Source organism: Orbicella faveolata, unplaced genomic scaffold (assembly GCF_042242905.1).
Source record: "Orbicella faveolata isolate gen_17 unplaced genomic scaffold, um_ofav_v1 contig_13, whole genome shotgun sequence".
Lineage (NCBI taxonomy): Eukaryota > Metazoa > Cnidaria > Anthozoa > Scleractinia > Merulinidae > Orbicella > Orbicella faveolata.
The window spans coordinates 4,355,515-4,372,500 of record NW_028301540.1 but is presented as its reverse complement, the minus strand read 5'-3'; the positions used below and the strand labels follow the sequence as shown (position 1 = coordinate 4,372,500).

Here is a 16,986-nt window from a genome sequence, read left to right as displayed (position 1 = left end):
CAATTCGTTAAAAATTATGTTTATGTCTTTTGTTTTTGAGCACAATCATTAATTTTAGGATTACTGTAAATGCTGAAATCTAATCTTACTTTAAGTTATTTCACTTAAAAATATGTCAAATCTAAAAAATAATTCAACTTCTTTTGTTATTCAGTTAGCTAGAATAAATTCTACAAGTAAATTCTCCATTCTGACCACTGGCAGTGGTAGTTTTTTGAAAACATAGCTATTCCGCCCTTTTTCTGCTTGGTGAAATGTCAGTTTTATTCTTCCCTATTGACTGAATTGTTTTTTTTTTTTCACTGTCGTTGTGTACTATTGTGTTTAATTAATGATAAATTCTGCGCATACAATCACTGTTCTAGCTTCCGGAAACCACCCAGTCTTCTCTACTTGACCATTTGATAGCTTCTCAGCTTAATGCTCTCTCAGCTAAACTGCATGTTGCTTTTTTTATTTACCTGCGTTTTCCTTATTTTTCTCGAACTTTGCTAAAATTGTTGCGGGTAGAATTTCCCTAAGCCAAAAACATGGGCGATTGTGTGACCTGCGTGACGCGAAGCATCCTCTACATTGTAGGTCATTACGTAATTAGCGTGACGCTTGCACTTTGAGCACCACTTTCACGTCTTTCACACAATCACCTCCACATGAAAGTTTTATTCCAGGCGATCAAATTATTTCCACTTGACAGTCTTCATGCTACCCAGAGCCTTGTCATAAGGCAGCTTCTTTTCCTGAGCTGTCACGTATATCTTCTCTTCAATTTTCACAATTCCCAGTTCAGCTACTGCTACGGAAACAGGCCCCTTTTTCCCTTTTGGCTCACAGCCTTTATCAAAAGTGATTCTGGTACCTGATAACCTCCCCTTGATGTGTTTCGGCAGTGCAATCGAGGCTCCCCTCGCCATCTTTACTCCTCTGGGCCCCACCTCTGTTATGGTCCCCTGAATGGACCTCCGTAGGTAAACATGAAAGCCTCCCAGTTCTTCATCCCACAGCCATTTTCGTATGACCGGTTTAGTAGGTAGTAGCTTGTCTAGTAGCTCTGCCCACTGCTCACCGAACGCACCCACTTGTTTGACGTCGTTAAGCGCTCGGGTTCGTTCAGCATCGGATTGGGTTCGGATAACTTCGGGATCCCGCGATTCAGGTTCGTAAAATGGCGGTTCTTCAGTGTCGATATCTGGCTCGAGTTCCAGTAATGGAACATCCACGTTAGCCAATGAGATATCGACTTGTGTGGGGTTGTTAAATTCTCCATTTAGACTACCCTCTAGGACTTTTAAGCAGTGCAGCAGTCCAGTCCAGTCGCAAGCTCGGACGGCGGAACGCCAAAGTGAAAGCTGAAGAATGAACGAGAACGAGAATGCAGAGTAATGGATGTAACCCTCCAGCACAAGCAGCAGGTTTGTTCCGTTACATTCCATGCTGTTGATGTCCCACAGTTTGCACTCGTCACGATTGTCTGGCGTGGAAGAAAAAGTGTCCTGCGAGAAAATAAACAAATTGCATTTTCGTCACTTATGTATGCAAATGTATGCTGTTTACTGTACAAAACTTTGTAGTTTCAAAATTCTTGTATAAAGGTCGTTCAAAAGTTGACAAACTTCCTTCAGTTGTTGTGCTTTGTCGTCCTTTGCGACTCAAAACGGCTCTCAAAATATTGAAAGCGACACACCAAAAGGTGACCAAAGACCCTTCAAATTGCCAACATTGCGCTATTTGAGTCTCGAAGAGCAAAAAAACAAAAAAAAACATATCAATTATCGTAAGTTTACGTTTCTTTGGAACTTGAATGTAAACATATTTCTCGCAATATTTCGGGATGATGATGAGGTTTTCGTAACTTACGTGAGATTGTGTGATTGTCGAGACTTCTACGAGCCATAGCAAACGTAGAGAGGGCAAAATGACTATCCTTGAAAGTCTGGAAATTCCACTGAGATATCGCGAGCAAGGAGTCGGCAAGTGAGAAAATTACAATATTTAGAGAGGAAGCCACATCCGCCTTAGCTGATTTTCATGCAGGTCCTCTATCCTGATCGAATTGGAATTTGGAGATGTTGGTTTTTGTTGTATTTTGAGCGTTGGCTGTGGTGAGACAGTAAAGTTCACTGAACATCATGCACGTCGAGTTTCTTTTAATTAATTTATTCTCACCCTGTACACATCTGCTGCATAGTACGGTGGAGTAGACACGGCTGGAACAATGCCAAAGAACTCTCCCTGTTCGGCAGCCTCCAGGTTACTGGCAGAATCTTTGAAGGAGAACTCTGGCGTCCCGTCTAAAGATGGCTGGTCTTCAGATCTGGGTTCCTCTGAAGCCTGAGGGAGTGAGGGAGGGGAGGATGGATCCCTGCCCATGTCTATAACGACGTCATCCGTCTCCTCGGTGTATGGGGGAGGGGAGATGTGAGGCACACCATAAGGTCCCATGATGTTAGGAAACAGATCATCATACGCAGGGGGAGGGGGAAGGGGAACTGAAGTACTAGGCCCTGACTCAGACATGCCCGTTTCCTCTGGGGGTGGTTGAGGTGCAGGTATTTCAAGGTGTGACCATACTGACGGAGAGACCCTGCGGTCAGCTTTCTGCGCTTCGTAGACGTTCGATACCAGTCTCCGCCACTGGGCACGTCCCTTGGCCCAGGAGTTGATCATGTAGTTTTCCTGAACCAGTTTTGATTCCAACGCCAACAGCTGTTCACGAAATGCCCTCCTCTCATTTTCCACGGGAGTTCTTCGATGTCTCAGGCACATTGACACAACGAAGGCTACGAGTACAATCACGGCACACCCGCCTAAGAAGATGACCAGAGGAACAATGGAGTCCGGATCATTTCGCACTATAGCCAGAAGAGCCGATATTGCCGCCAGTCCAGCGCAGATGAAAGTCACGGCTCGCCAGATGACTAAAACCAAGGAATTAGACAGGTGGAAGCCGAAAATTCTTTTGAACGTCAATGTGAAAATAATCGCAGCCACATTTGCTAGTAGAAGAAAGCCCAGCACCACCATTGGCTTTGTTACTGCTAAAACAACGACTCCAACCATTAAGGCTTTGACAAAGTTAAGAAAAATGTTGTAGACGGGAGAGAATTTCAGATCTTGGCTCGGGTGATCTACATCACCGTATTTGGTTCCAAAAATGATGGCGGTTGTTGAGTACCACACCAATCCCAGCAGCCCTAGCAAGGCGATCGCTTTGTGACTCCCTTCCCAGCATTCCACGCTGGGGTCTTCATAGAGAACAGCGGGCAAACAGTCATTCTGAGTTGAAATATTCGCGCTCATATTGGCATTGATCTCCGGGCAGTCACCAGACTTGCAGGCTACGAAGGCCAAGAAACTTTCCACAATCGTCACAAACAAAGTGTTGGCAAACAGGGAGAGAAAGAGAGTCCAACCAACGTGTTTTGCGCATGATCCCTTGGGCTGATACTCCAGGACACTTTCTAGGATCACGGGCGCGCCACAGCAGAAGAACCAAATCCCGAATATGATGAAGGTGAGCCAGAGCTTCGCGTCGAACGAAGCGAAATTCAACAGCAGGTATTGTGACACAGTGTTGAGGGCACTAGCGCCAGGCATGGGAATGTCACTTATGATAAACACCAACGCCAGTAGCTGGAGAAATTCCACGACTTCAAACACAATCACGTGAATGTTTGTCCAGTTGAAACGAACGTAGTCGTAGGGCGCTGGTTGAATTAAGAGTGGTTCTTCTTGATCTCGTCTGTTGGTCACGGGATTTCTATTCTTGAGCAGAACGATAACCATAACAACCAAAGCTATGAGTAGAACGAGAGCGAAAGCTCCGATGACGATCGTGAGGTTGCTCGGCTCTACTTTTTTACTGACGTAAAACGGGATGAGGAACGGTAACGCCATGAAAATAACGTACAAGACGGCTGTCATAAAAATGGCGCAGTCCTTAGAGCATAAGAACTTCATGATCGTCAAGAATAAGTCGGCCGGCATCAGAAGGCCAAACAGAAGCGCTGTGAAGAGAAACCGGACACTTTCCCAACTAAGAACACAGCTCACAAGTTCAACAAGATCTTCTCCAATCATGGGCGGGTATTTCTCCACGGTCTCGCGCACAGCTCTCCAACTCTGCTTGAAGACGATGTCTCGTGTTATGTCGGTAATCAAAAACGGCGCGCGGTACAAGAAAATAACGACCAGTAAGATTCTACAAATGGTTATGAAATCGTAGAGGTATTCCTTGCAGGAATTGAACACTATACTTCTACGGTCATACCAGCGTCGGCAGAGGTTCTTCAACAGGGAGGGCCCGCGGTATATCAAAGCCAAGTTCAGCAGTATGAGAAGTGTAAGCACAAACCTTCCACTTGGAAGACACTTGATCAGCACTTGCTGAGTTTCCTTGCGCGTGCGGGTCCTGAGCCCGCACTCCTCACTCCACAGCGGCACTTTAGGAACGGCGTACTTTTCAATGGCGCGAATCTGCTCGGTCACGTGACTCTCAAACCGGATCATCTCGTTTCTAAATTTCGAGAGGTTGTGATTATGGGTGGAAATATTTGGGTGAAGCAAAAAATTCAGTTCACATCTGTACAGGCGCAGTAGCTTGTTGACTCGCTTCTTCTCCCACCAGTTTGCCATGTTGATCAAATGACTGAATCCTTCATCAAGTTCGTACTTCCTTATCTTGCCTCGAATCCATTCTAATTTCTCCAGATAATTTTCCATGATCACTTCCAGATGTTCCCTGAGTTTTGACTCTTGGGACCGATTCTTTAGACATGTTGAAAAAATGCCCTCCATTTCTCTCCGCATTTGGAAGCGCTTTTCTAAAATGTCTGGGACCCACTGCATGTAGTGTCTCAGAAGGCGGTTCTTTTTATGTTCCTCATCCTCCAGTAGATGGACCCAGCTCTGTATGGGCCTCAGGCACATCAACAACACGAACAAGATGATGAAAAAAATATCAAAAACCAACATGGCAGTTTCAAAATACACTGTAATAGCAAACTCCATAAAAAAGTTTCCTGCCTGGATAAGCTTGGACAAAAGCTTGGGAAAGCGAACAATTGTTATTAGAGTAATAAAACAAAGAAAAATGGCTGGTATATCCACAAACAATAATGCCACATTCTTACAGATGGCCTTTCGAATCTTCCAAGATCGCTCTTCTCTGGGTCTTGAAAGATACTTTCTGACATCACAAATTAAGGGATAGATCCTCCAAAGGGTTACTGTGACAACCAATGTCAAAAGGAAACAGCCAAAGTCAAGAAAAAGCATGCCTGCCTGGCAAACACAGTTTTTCCTAGTTTCCCATTGATTGCTTTTCCAGTTTCTGATGAAGTTAGGAACTCTCCACAGGGTAACAAACACAATCAGGGCACAGAGAATGCAGGGAATGTCTACAAATATCAACAGCACTTGCTCACCAATTATTTTACGAAAGTTCCATTGGGTTCTCTCTGCATGATAAAGTTTGTTGATCATAAAAGGTGCTCTCCATGTTATTACTGTCACAGTGAAAAGAATCAGGCAAACAAAGTCGATGAAGATGAGCATAAACTCTGGAAAAACTTCAAATCTCCAACGATTCCATTTTTTACCATCGCATTTCAACTTTAGCACTGATTTGGCCAAAAATGGGGCACGCCATGTGAGCATAACTAGTAGGCCGGTCAGTATGCAAGGGATATCGACCAGGAGCTGCAAAAACTGTATGATACAAATTTTCCTCCAACCAAAATCTTGCCATTTGTAATCCTTTTTCCTGAGTTTCTTGAGAAAAATGCAACATCTCCACGAGAAGAAACAAATTACTGCCAAGGGCGCACAGAGGATGTCACAGATAAGGCGAAAAAAATTCTTTCCAATTATTGCATGAAGCTGAAATGCTGCCAAACCATAGATTCCATACTCACCATGTGTTAAATCTTTGATGTTGACATCATCCCTGATTTCACGGATGACTGGTATGAGAATAAAACCAGCAGTAAACAGGATCATAAACAAACCCATGAGAATGAATGGAACATCAATCAAAAAGAAAATGAGCTGGACCAACCCAACACACCGCCATTTCCACCATGCATCCATCTTGATAAACTGAAGTACCATATATGGCAATCGGATGATGGTGAGACAGGCAAGGACATTGAATATTAGTCCAAACAAATCTGCCAACCGTTTGGCGACAAACAGTGCAAATACACCCAGGCTCCAACATGATTTCTGAACAACATAAGCTATACAATCCACAATTTCAGACATCTTGTAAAATGAAAAGGCACCAAGTTTCCAATGGAAAACAGTGTTGTCAAATCACCTGCATTAAAAAACAAAACAAAGCAAAAACAAAAAACATTGATATGCGAAAGAAAATCATACTGCCTTAAGAATAACTAACATGATAATATTTTTAAAATTTCTACATATTTGGCTTTCAAAAGTCACGCATAAGGATGAATGATAGTAACATTTGCAGAAAATCTCCTATCTAACAGAGTAAATATCATTAATTGTAAAATGGTGAGAATTTAGTCAACATAAACAATGACTGAGAATTGTTCAGAAGCAAGAAAATTTCTCTCCTGTGAGAAAAAATTATTATATTTTTTTCAGACCACTTCTACAAACATGGACATATGGATGAAACTAAAACTTTGTTCTGTGAAAAAGGAGGTGGGTAGAGGAATCATAAGTTTGTAACTAAATGAAATGATATCCATTATGCATTGCCATCTTTTCTTACAGTTGTGTATTTGAAAAAGCTAGTAAAAGATGATAATTAAAAACATGCTTGCTAAAGAAGCAAGTGCTGATTACTTGGTTGCATCTAAGCTCATACGTTACTTATTGTGGCCTAACCATTCCAAATAAAAACAATGAACCACTAATTCAAGGGAATATATGAACGATCTTACATTTGAACTGCAGAGAAAGATCATCGCAGTTATTCACACAACTTGAGCAGTTGTGAAAATGACGCCTGAAAAAATTCAGGGTCGAAGCTGAAATTTTTGAAGGCGTTACTTTCATCACTGCGTTAGTTACGTTGTGTACATAACTGCGATGATCATTCATGAGGATAACCGAATTGCGGTCGTTTCCCACAAACCACTAAGTAATTGATGAATGAAACTACGAGTTCATTTGCTTTTGAAATCTCTAGGACGCAAAATCAAGGAGTAGGAAAATACACATAAAAGACAGTCGTAAAGAAATGGCCGCCCTCCGAAATAAACAAGCCATTTGTTAAGTTTCAAATCAAAGATCAACGATAAACTTGCACATTTAAGCCTACATATCCTATTGCCACTTGCATTGTGGATTGCTGGCTATTAAAAACGTTTCCCAGATTGGAATCCTCCCACTTTTTTAACACTACTTTCTTTCTACGTGGAACTATTCACGTAGTTTTGTGCTATAAGTGGGTCGATCGCAGCCGGCAGCCTGGCACCTGCAACAGCACGATCGAATGCTTGTGTCAGAGCAAACTTTACAGCTCACCTCTAATATGAGTGACTCCCTTTAGAATGAAAGCACTGCGAATTAAAGACAAGTGGTTTACCTCCAACGAAACCAGAATTTTACCTCCAACGAAACCAGAATGTCAACGAATTCCCCTCTGAACAGAAAGCGGAAAATTTAGCGCTGCTTTTCCGGTGAGCTGCTGCGGTCAGAATTTGTTATTTTTAGAATGATGCCGCTGACCAGTAGTTTTAAGTTTTCAATTTCCGGTCAAAAATTAAAAGCTTTAGTCCTTTCTTGTTCTGGGTCTTTCAAATCTCTGCTGATAAAGTGATGCGTCCCCGCTTTCCATTCTCCATAAATTAATGCTTGCAAGTGATAAATAATCCCTGGAATAATCGGAAATTGTCACCCAATGCAAAGTGTATAAATCAAATATCCGAAAGAAATGCTGCTCAGACTAACTTAGTCAGAGATTGTAGTGATTTAATACCGAGTGAAAGTTGTTTATTTTCCCACTTTCCAGTATTAAGCTATCCGCTCATCTTGCGTAATTTTTTTCTGGTCCCCCACCCCGCTCTTAGACATCCCTCCTTGGAAATTTCGTTATTTGTCGTAAGCTTTTGCGTCAGCTTGCTGTATTTGAAAGCGAGACAGACGTAAGCTCAACTGATTTAGACCTGTACTGTTTCGTGCGTAGGGATACTAAAATCGTCCTCAAAAATAGGAGGGATTTTTTGGGTGGTCTAACATCAGCTTCACCGGAAATGGTCATCTACGATGAGAGAATGGAGCCTCACTTGCATGCCGTGCGCCATGTTGATGTCACATGGATTGTAGTCAAGCTGCCGTGATGGCCGCTCTTGTACCAAATGAAACGAAACAGTTTTAGAGCCGTGTTCGAGAGAACGTGGACGAAAATCTCCCAAATGGTTATGACGACGGATTTACCCTGCAGTGGAAACATGGATCAAAACCAATTCAAATCCGATGCGCCTTTTATCGGAAATAGGTCTCCGACCAGCGCTGGAAACTCTCGATCCGAACGGCAGTTTACCCGCGTTTTGCGATCAAAATCCTCAACTGCTGTGAAGAATGCGGACGACAACAGCGAGATACAGAAAGAGCAGCTTCAGCCGAGCGTTAGTATCCCATTAACAAAGTCGCCGGAGCCTGAAATCGTTAATGACGGCAGCAATCATAAAACGGACGCCTTTGCCCAAGTGACACACTTACGTCAGCTTTTGTTACTGCATTTGGAGCTTATTCAGCAACAACAAGAAGAGTTACAGAAAAAAGATCGAGACATCAATCAACTGAAATTAGACAAGGAGCAGGTAGGAACATGTTTTGGACGATTTATTTTCTTCTGTCTGTGAGTTTTGCTTTCTTGTTTTTTTCGCATTGCATAAAACACCCAAACAGAAATGCATTAATTTAGTTTTGGAAAGGTCAGCGGCAGCCATGAAAATTCAAACATGGCGCCCATTATAAGTCACGTGGAATAATTAATTTATAAATCTTCGGAAATTCTTAGCGCATGACAAGTGAACACTCGTTGGACGTATCTGGAATGTATCTTGCGTTTTAGTGAATTTATTCAACGTGAAATCTCTTAGAAGCCTTCTGAATTTAAAAACTTAAGAACTTTAACTTTATCTGTATCATTTCTACTACATTTGTAGTTCAATTTTACAGTTTTGCCTTGTTCCTCTTTAAATTAATTGTAATGAAGCCTCAAGAAAAATCTCTTATTTCAAAAAGTTATTTTGTTTTACCACAAAACATTCATAGTAAATTACAGAGTTGGACTCGCTTTGTACATGGTTTCTGTAGGATTTGTTATACTTAGTGGCCTTGTGCCCTCTGCCCAGGTGTTCAAATGGGTGCAAGTAAAATCTCAACAAACTTTCAGACTTGTTAGTGCGTTATCAGCTTTGTATTTAACAGGGAAGACAAAAATGTTTATTCTGAAATGTTACAAACTGCTTATATTGCTTATTTTTCTCATTGAACTGCCAAAATTGTTTAATCAAATATCGTGAATCACCAAAATGATGCATCTAAATCAAGCTTTGAATCCTGCTTTTTCTCCTTGTAGTTCTGTTTCAGGACACTTGGAGTGTGTTGGCTCATGCACATCTGTAGATTGTTTACTGAAAGATCTCCTCTTGTTTGCCGCATTTTGGGCAAGACTGTTTCTCTTGGTAGTGCAGCATTACTCAGTAGTTCAAGACTGCTAAAATTATAGTGAAAAATAGTCTATTGTCTTGTATAAAGGCTTGTAATTAACACATCTTTGAATATATTTACTTGATCAGTATGTGACTGATATACATGTACATGTACCAAGTTTTTAGCAAGGTGACTGTTGATTCACACAAGAGAGGTTATTAAAGGTTGATTATAGCAGAGGAAAAATAATTACAAGTAAGGTGTTTTTTGTGCAGTAACAAACATTGGTTGCTAGTTTATAATGTCAAAATTATTGCAGTTGGAATCTCGGATGCACCGGTTAGAGAGGAGGATGGCTGTAAAGAGAAGAAGAGATGTCAATGAAGGTTATGACGAAGTCCCTGAAGAAAAAGATGTCAAACCAGTGACTCCTAAAAAGTATGCTATGCTTCATCAATGATTTCATGTCCAAGATCAGAAGATTAAGGTTTCCCTTGGAGATAAAAGTGACCAGTCTTGCTTAGAACACACATTTTCAGCTGTAACAACATGCGTTTTCCAAGACAGAAGTCATTCCCCACAATCAAATCAACCATGTTACAGTACGTGTATGTAAATGCAGTGAAGTTGTTTAGGGCCAACTGCGGGCTACTTTTACAACCTGAACTTAAATCTGGCTGAAATGTCATGCAAAAACAAAGACTTGGGTAACTTTGGAGCTGCTAAGGCCAGAAAGGCCAGGAAGGCTCGTTAATAAGCCAGCTTAATAAGTGTTTTCCAAGCTATATGTACATCCCTGTAAAGGTGGCAAACAAGGCTGCAACGTGGATCTGCTGTATCATGAGAAAATTTAACCAATGATTACTGGGAAATTACAGCTTTTGGATGGGGTCAAGCTTTTTTCATAGAAATGATCTCAATTGGATTTTTGTATTTTTGCAGTCGCCGTCTGTCAGTGGAGCAAATGATGCGAGCCAAAAGAGTCCCAGCAACTGCCCCGGTAACCATGACGTCGCACATGTGTGAGGATGTTAGCTACGACACGCACATACGAACAGAGAAGCTTTATCTGCATGGTGACTTGCCTGATCTTTTGAATAAAACTGTTGAGAGTTCAATTGTCGATAATGCCCAAGCACATGTGCAAGGTAACATATTACATGTAACTAAAGTTTGTAAATAAACTGTTGTGCCATTTCAGCAGGCAAGTAAAAAATACTGGAAGTTGCTGATTTTTTCAAAGCTGTGGCTGATTTACCGTAAATTGTTTTGCACAGTGTACATACTAACAATGCCTTTCCAAGGGCAGATGGAGTCAAATTTTGAATGGCACTTTTTTTCTTAGAATTAAAAACCACAAATACAGACTGAGTGCTCAAAGATGTTATTTGTAGATTAAAATAAACACAATTTTTGGATATCACGTCTCTGGATTACTTTTAAAGTAAATTATTACTTAGAATGTGGCTCTATATGTGTAAGAAGTGAAAGGGGAAAAATACTTGTACTACAGTAGAGCAAAGCATAATACCATGAACAAATATTTTCTGGGCAAATAAAAAAAAATCTGCCTTTTTCTACTTTGTGTGAAACCTTCAATGTTGTTCTGCTGATGTGCTTGAACCTATATATAGCTAAATGAACTAAATATTTGAGGATCAACTTTTGAAAGCCTCCAAGATTAAAACTAGCTGTATAGCAAGTGTTAGTAATTTCTTGTGTTGTGATAACCAAAGGCATCAAATGAAAAATTTAGAGTCCAGTGCTTAAATGGACCTCGGAATTAAATACACAAAATTTGTTTACAACCCATTGAGTAATACCCTGATGAAAGACTCGGAATCAAAGTTGCTGTAAATTTGTGTTGATTTGAAGCAGATATGAAAAGGCTTTTGGATTACATTTATGCACACGACAATCAACTTTACACCAAATACATGTACAACTTGACTTTTACCTACATGTATAACCTTCATATGTTACTAAATTGCTCTGTGAAGTTGCTGATGCTTCATGCTGGACACAATGTCCTATTGAAATAGGTGGTTTAGCCTGAGTGGGACTTTGATTAGCAGAAGTAACACTGATTTGAACCTGGTTAGCTCTAAATAATTTATTGCTATACTTTGTAACCCTCATAATTATTGAGAACTAATCACTGTCGATTCAGTGCTATTATGGCTTTCCAAAACTCTAATCATATCACCTTAGTGTTCCCAGGTTAACCAAACGAAAAAAGCTCTTGTTTTGCTGAATTCTTTGACTCTGACACCTGTTACAACTACATTAGGCATTTAACTAGCAATCCCTTTTGCCCTCAAAATATCAGAAAGCATGTATTGACTGAAAAATCAAATTTGAATTTTCAGTTCCCACTTGGCAAATAAATGAAATGGCTGCAACCTTAAAGCCAACAAGTGCAAAGTCATTAAAAACATCAGGTGTTGCATCCTGCAGTGAGAACACTGAGGTATGGACTTTCAATAAGTTTATCTGTTAAATTGTTTACTGTTAAAACTAATGATTGCTACCATCTGGGTTCGAATGCTGGCCAGCGTCTCTGTGTTTTGTATTTGGGAAAGACTCTTTACTCTCAAAGTGCCTGGAAACTTGGGCTAATTACAAACCTCATAAATCATTTGGGCTGGTAGACAGAGTTGAACTTCCTATTAAAACTGTTTGCTTCAGTTAGCTTTGACATTCCATTTAAATTCCATAGTAAAATGGCTTCTTTTCATTTGATCATCTTATTATGGTTGGGGAGTTTAAGCATTTTTGTTTACTGTTCAATGAAAAGTTAGGGATAATGTGCAGGGTCAACCTCAGAAGACTTGTGCTAATTGTTTTCGAAGATATGGAAATGTACTGTTTCTTTCTGTCAATGACTTCAGTGTCCTTTATCCTTCTCTGTGCTTACAGAGTACTGATGATGAAGTATTTGCTAAACGGCACATGAAACAGGAACTCGAGGAAAGGAGGAGAAAACGGTAAGAAAAAACATCCCAGCTTTGAAACTATAAACTGTGAATCAAGTCTCTATTTTGCCTTTTTTGATCACTTTTCGATCTACAATCTTTGATATTTTGTTAGCCATTGACTCTGTCTTGAAGTCAAATGCTGGTGGAGTTAGGTGCAATAGACCTCTTTCACTTTTAGTTAAGTAAGTTTAAAATTTTACTCACTGATGGTTACTTGTGTGAACTTTTAAAGCGCTACTATGATCAAATTTTTACCCCTCTAATTTTTAGGTATCACACAGAATTCCACAAAATATTTAAAACACTGTTTATCATTTGCAAATATTTACATTAGTGCTGGAGATATTTAAAGGGGCTCAGTCACGGTATTTTGAGTTATTTTGGCCACATACAAAATTACCTTTAATTGGTAGGAAACCTGAGAATAACAGTTTAATAAGATAGAAAAACACCAATGAGACAATGAGAAACCATAAAGGCACAAGGATGGCTAATGTTGGAGAAGATTAACACAGATTACAAATGACGAATTTGAAAAATTGAGGCTAAACTTTCCAATATGTGCAAAAGTGTGACTGAGCTCCTTTAAGTTTGAAAAAAAAAGTGTAAAATATGCAAATGAGAGGACTGATGACGTCATACAATCAGTGCAGTATTACATCAAGTATATAAATTTGCAGCGTAAATCATTGAAACATGATAGGCTAATAGTTCTAGAGGCAACACAGCTACAGCTATAAAATATTCTGTTCCCATGGCAACTCACTCTTTTCCAGTCCCCTTCAACCAGATTTCAGTATTGTCAGCTTGAAAATCATTTATCAAGGCCACAAACTCGGATATTCAGTGTAAGGTGTTTCAAATACCACTGAGCTGGGTAGGAGTTCTCAAAACTATTTGCCACCTTTCAAGTCTTATTAAACTAGTTCATTGTTTTGTTAAATTTCCAGTTGGGACATACAGCACATGCGTGCAATTCAGGCACATCAAAGTCTTGAAAAGAAACACAAAGATCGAGAGGAAGCAAGATTGAGAGGGAAAAGGTCTGGCTGTAAAGACCAGAGAGCAAGAGATATAGAATCCTTTCTTCCGCCTCCTGAAGATGGTAAGGAATAGCAGGATTTGTGCAGAAAACTTTTTGACATAGTTTTATCAATAGCCTAAATTCGCAACTATTTCCAATCAGAATACAATGTTCACAACAACATCCTCTTTGGACAGTGAATGGATGCTGAATGCACAATGACAATAATTATTTTGAGATTGAGGTCAAAAGTACATTCAAGTCCATCAAAGTGAACTTTGCAAGAATTGGTCTTTTATTTTATTGCAATTTTGGGAAAAAGTAACAGACGTCTCTGACTGAAGTAGCCGACTTTTTTTTGTCAGCCATGGGTGTTTATTGAAACCCCTGTTTATAGTGTACAGTAGCAGGGATGCCAAGCTAAAAATAATACAATAATGGGATATCACCAATTTTACCTTTTTTGACCCTAAAAATGTTGTTCAATTTAGAGCTCTGCTAACTAAACCACAAAAATGCGTCAAAATAATATCCAAAATTTTCCACCAAAAATGCCAAATATCAGCCAAAATATGTCTGAAAAATATATTTTATGCATTTTCATTTGTATTGTCCTGGAGATTTGGTGACTTGTACAGGAGACTGGGAGACTCCAGATTAATGCGGGAGAGTTAGCAAACATGCAGTAGAGTACTTACTGTGACTGGAATTTATCATGTTGAAACGAATTGCTGTTAAATTCTAGTGGTTTGTTGCATCAGCTGGGATGTGGAAAATAATGTATAACATTATACTGATGTTAACCCACTCTGTTGTATTTTATTTTGGTGTAGTAATGGCAGTCGAGGTGTCAGATACAGTACCCGTAGTAGCCTTTGGATTTCCTGTTCCACTCTTTCAAGACAAGTAAGTTTAGCAAACACAATTTTATAGGATCTTTTCTAAATCATGTAAAGTACTCTGTAGTATGTCGTGATGCCCACTTGGGTTCAACATTCTAAATATGTTGATCATCTTGCTACAGTCTATTAATGGTGATCCAGTGACTTCTTTGGTCCATATGGTTTGACAAAGTTTCTCTCAGTTATTCACGAAGTCCATGGTACATGTGCTGAGAACAGATAAACTTGGCGAGCAAGAATGCAAGTTCCCGTAATTTCCCTTGTAGGGAAAAGGACATGATGATGGTGATTCACAAAGTCCTAAATTCACAGTAATGATCTAGAGTTTAGCAATTTAAACATTTTTAGAAAGGTCAAGAGAAATCACTATTTTTTTCTTATGTTTAGGGAATTTGAGATCCCCTGGTTTAGTCTTGACAAGAGAGAACTAATCGAGAGGAAAGGAAAAGTTAAAACTGGTAGGACTCGTGGGAAACCTCGTGGCAAACGGAAGGGTTATTAGAAAGGGTGAGCTCAGCTGGTTTTGTTTGTTTTGTGAACTGTAAATGAATTTATCACCTTTTGCCATTTGACAATAAACTGTGCAGTTCTTTTCTTTTTGTAATTTTGATGGATCATCCTCAGTGTCTTCTCTGATGATGGGAGGCGTGATGGCCTCTTGTATAGTGTGCAGGACTTAAGGTTGAGTGGTTTTCATTCGATCCTGAGCAGGGTCATTGTGTTCTTAGACAAAACTTGTTTCTCTAATAGTGCCTCTTTTCTATAACAAATATAAAATGGCTATTGATGAGTACTACTAGGGCAACCTTAACCTTGATAAAGTAATTCAGAAAATAACCTATACCCTCGGGGTGGGGGGCTTCTAAATAGATCTAATTCCTTTCTCTCTAGGTCTTTATCTCCTTTTTTGTTACTTTCACAGGAAACAATTATTTCAAGCTTGATGTTGGAATCCTGGCTAAATAAAGGAGACATTTTTTTAGTGCCTGTGGAAGATAATTTGCTACTAAGGAAAGCTTAAAGTTCATGTACTGACCGAGGCTGGGTTGTTTGAAAGCCGCTTAAAACACTAACCCAGGGTTAAAAGTAAACTTAAGTATGTAAAAATGGTTTTCACTGCTAGTATTTTGTTTATTATGATTATTCAAGCTCAAGTTTGAAGGACAAACAATATATTAAACAGAAAACCTCACTGAAGTTACCAAACTGAAATCAAAATTCTCACTAATCCTGGGTTAGCTTAATCGAGCTTTGAGCAACCTGGTCCAGAGTGATAACTATTTTAATTTAGTTTGTAAGAGCAGATTTTATGCCAGTGCACCATGAACATGTGACAGACAGAATATCACATTTTTAAATTCAAATTAAGGATATCCCAAGGCCCATTCATGCCCTCAGAGTGTTTTTTTTTTTTTGGTATGGCTCTAAATTTAACGCAGTATAACCAGAATTTTGATTGCCCATTTAGATGCTCCAAGCAAAGGCAAAATTATTCACACAGCTGAATATTTTCTCTAAGCCATACTGAAGTCCAAAATCAGCAGTACCTAAAATGGACCTCCAGTCTTTCAGTTCAACGGTATTTCGGCCCTTCTGTTACAAGAAATTTTATTGTTTGCATTGTGTAACTACATTAAACATGTTATGTTCCCTTAGTCTTGAAATTATTACACAGTTCATCTCAATGATTCTTCTAAATTGGTTTGAAACTTACAAAATGGTAGAATTTTGTTTTAGGTAACAATGATGTCATAACATGGAGAATATTTTTATATTCTCATAATCTGTTTTATAGACCAATTTCGATATGTTAAAATTCAGCTTAACACAATAGACCTCAGCACGAGGCTCTGGGTAATAAACCCCACAAACTCTGTAGTTATTCCCCAGAGCCTCATACTGAGGTCTATTGTATTAGGCTGAATTTTAATATATCAAAATCGGTCTATTGGTATTGTAATGATATTGGAAGGAGAACCTGTGATTGATCACTCAAGACTTGAATGGTTTTAGGAATATCAATGTTGTGTTCAGCTAAGTTATGTATTTTATATACTGTATGTGACGTAAAGCCTCCAGTGGAAACCTTTTTACCAGCAGGGAGGGGATAAAGTAAGACAGAACCTACGGGAGAGGGTTAAAATATTGTACCAAACCTGAGAGAGAGAGAAGTCCATTTTGTCCAGATTTATTTACAACTTTCAACTACAGACTCTATGAACAATCCTATGAAACTCAAGTAACTGTTAAGTGAATTTTAATTGAGAATGGAACCTCATTTGTTAAAAGAAATAATAATAATAAAAAAAGAAATAAATAAACAAGAATGTGACAGATGTGCCTGTAGCTCTACCGCAGTGTACATTGGGTCCATTTTACAGTATCTATGAATTATTGAATTTTTTCCCTCACATCTTCCCAACATTTCAGTTAAATGTTTAATTAC

At 39.3% G+C, this 16,986-nt stretch overlaps 2 protein-coding genes across 3 annotated transcripts in view; one reads left to right on the top strand and one right to left on the bottom strand.

The window, feature by feature from the left end:
- Window positions 1–7,665, bottom strand: part of LOC110060638 (uncharacterized) — an 8,099-nt gene extending 434 nt beyond the window's left edge. The window contains exons 1-3 of one of the 2 annotated variants that reach the window (XM_020767424.2): window positions 7,501–7,665; window positions 2,164–6,316; window positions 1–1,490 (exon numbers count right to left, since the gene is read on the bottom strand). The exon at window positions 1–1,490 is cut by the window's left edge and continues 434 nt beyond it. In XM_020767424.2, coding sequence (XP_020623083.2) covers window positions 678–1,490; window positions 2,164–6,261 — 4,911 coding nt within the window. In that variant the 5' untranslated portion in view covers window positions 6,262–6,316; window positions 7,501–7,665 and the 3' untranslated portion in view covers window positions 1–677. The remainder of the gene's footprint in view (window positions 1,491–2,163; window positions 6,317–7,500) is intronic. The other variant, XM_089284147.1, reaches the window with a different exon arrangement.
- Window positions 7,666–8,260: 595 nt separating this feature from the next.
- LOC110060659 (uncharacterized) lies at window positions 8,261–16,923 on the top strand. The gene is made up of 9 exons (XM_089284145.1): window positions 8,261–8,798; window positions 9,956–10,074; window positions 10,579–10,784; window positions 12,006–12,106; window positions 12,556–12,623; window positions 13,565–13,719; window positions 14,472–14,544; window positions 14,928–15,047; window positions 15,463–16,923. Exons 1-8 carry the CDS (start codon window positions 8,334–8,336, stop codon window positions 15,040–15,042), a joined length of 1,302 nt encoding a protein of 433 aa, XP_089140271.1. The 5' UTR covers window positions 8,261–8,333; the 3' UTR covers window positions 15,043–15,047; window positions 15,463–16,923.
- Window positions 16,924–16,986: the final 63 nt, after the last annotated feature.